Source organism: Propithecus coquereli, unplaced genomic scaffold (genome assembly GCF_000956105.1).
Source record: "Propithecus coquereli isolate 6110/MARCELLA unplaced genomic scaffold, Pcoq_1.0 Scaffold64, whole genome shotgun sequence".
NCBI classification, from domain to species: Eukaryota; Metazoa; Chordata; class Mammalia; order Primates; family Indriidae; genus Propithecus; species Propithecus coquereli.
Genome location: NW_012152396.1, coordinates 2,151,813 through 2,153,705, shown reverse-complemented (window position 1 = coordinate 2,153,705; position 1,893 = coordinate 2,151,813). Strand labels below are relative to the sequence as shown.

The 1,893-nt window shown below is 41.4% G+C and overlaps 1 protein-coding gene across 1 annotated transcript in view; it reads left to right on the top strand.

Moving 5' to 3' along the window:
• GC (group-specific component (vitamin D binding protein)) overlaps positions 1–1,893 on the top strand; it is a 68,862-nt gene that overhangs the window by 38,016 nt on the left and 28,953 nt on the right. The window contains exons 7-8 of the mRNA XM_012659834.1: positions 3–198; positions 1,622–1,824. Coding sequence (XP_012515288.1) covers positions 3–198; positions 1,622–1,824 — 399 coding nt within the window. The remainder of the gene's footprint in view (positions 1–2; positions 199–1,621; positions 1,825–1,893) is intronic.

Sequence of the window (1,893 nt, the reverse complement as noted above, 5' to 3'; positions counted from 1 at the left end):
TGTGTTCATCATGAAACCAAGAAAACTGAGACTGTGGGTAAACTAACAAATTCATTTTTACTGTTTAGCCATCTCATAAAATTAGCCCAAAAAGTGCCTACTGCTGATCTGGAGAACGTTTTGCCACTAGCTGAAGAGATTACCAACATCCTCTCCAAATGCTGTCAGTCTACCTCTGAGGACTGCATGGCCAAGGAGGTAAGAGAATCCCCATCACCACTGTCATCCTCATGTGGCAAGTAGCAACAGGTACTGAGTGGCAGCCACTCTTCTAAGCTGCTTTTTGTTTTCCTAATGAATCCTCACATGTATCCTATGAAATGCAAATTTATTATGAACTCCATTTTACAGATGAGGAAAGAGAAGATTAGCAAGGGCCAATAATTTGAGCCCATACAACTAGTAAGGGACAGAGTCCACACGGAAGGACAAGATTATCTGACTCCCAACACCTTGCTCTGGCTGCACTGTCCAGTGTGGTATCCATTAACCACCTGTGGTGGTTTAAATTATAATTGATTAAAATTAAATATATGTTTATATTGAATATGCTTTAAAATTCATTTCATCAGTCACACTAGCCATGCTCCGAAGGCACAATAGTATGGACGGCGCAGATACGGATCATTTTCATTATCGCAGAAAGCTCTATTAGCACTGCAACCATTATACTACTAGAGGTTACTAATGTCTTTATTATGCCTTTTATAATTTGATGGTCATCTCAATTTTTTTACTATTTTCAATTTGCATAATTCTTTCAAGTAGATGCAAAGTTAAATAGTTGCATTAGATGAAGATCAGTCGCTGAGGTCTTGTCGATCTCTTTAGTAATAGATACATCGTGTTGTTTGGTCTTGTTTCATTAAAAATGCGTATCTGTGTTAATAGGGGTTTTTTAATAAAAATGTGTAATGGGTAAATAGGACTCTACCGCTGCAGTCCCCTACCCCCATGCCCCTGAACTGGGGCGCACAGCAGGAGGCAGCAACAGACAGAGATGGAAGCCCCACCTGTACCCACAGCCGCTCCCCATCGCTGGCATCACCGCCTGAGCCCCGCCCCCCGTCAGATCAGCAGGGGCATCAGACTCTCATAGGAGCGCGAACCCCACCGCAAACTGCGCATGCGAGGGATCCAGGTTGCGCTTCTCCATGAAAATCCAACACCTGATGATCTGAGATGGAGTCGAGCCAACAACGCTCCCCTCCCGCCCCACGAAACGGGTCCCTGATGTCAGAAAGATTGGAGACCGCTGCTCTACTGCGTACATCACATCAATCTAACTAGATACACTGTGTTTTTATTTAACTGATCCTCTGTTATAATATTTAGGTTTTTCAATATTTTAAGCAATGCAGCATTTAATAGCCTTGTAGTTAAGTCTTCCCTTAATCTATTATTATTTTCTGAGTATAAATTCTTAAAATTTAAATTGTACATTTTTATACTTTCTAATACATATTGACTAATTGCCTTCCCAAATACTGTACAAATTTACTGAGAGCATTCACACTGGCTTTACAAACATAATGCCAAGACTTATAAGCCTATATAAGCCTTACTTTTAACTAGACCAACCAGAAAACTAACAATGCACAAACTCACCTTTCTTTCGTAGCTGCCTGAATACACAATAAAAATCTGTGACAACTTATCTACAAAGAATTCTAAGTTTGGAGACTGCTGTCAAGAAAAGACACCCATGGACATTTTTATGTGCACCTACTTCATGCCAGCTGCGCAGCCTCCTGAGCTGCCAGACGTCGAGTTGCCCACAAACAAAGATGTGTGTGACCAGGGAAGCACCAAAGCCACGGATCAGTAAGTAGAGGAGATGTGAAATGTGTTTCCATTGTAAGTTCATCTGGACAGAAAGTGTGGCCAGATGGA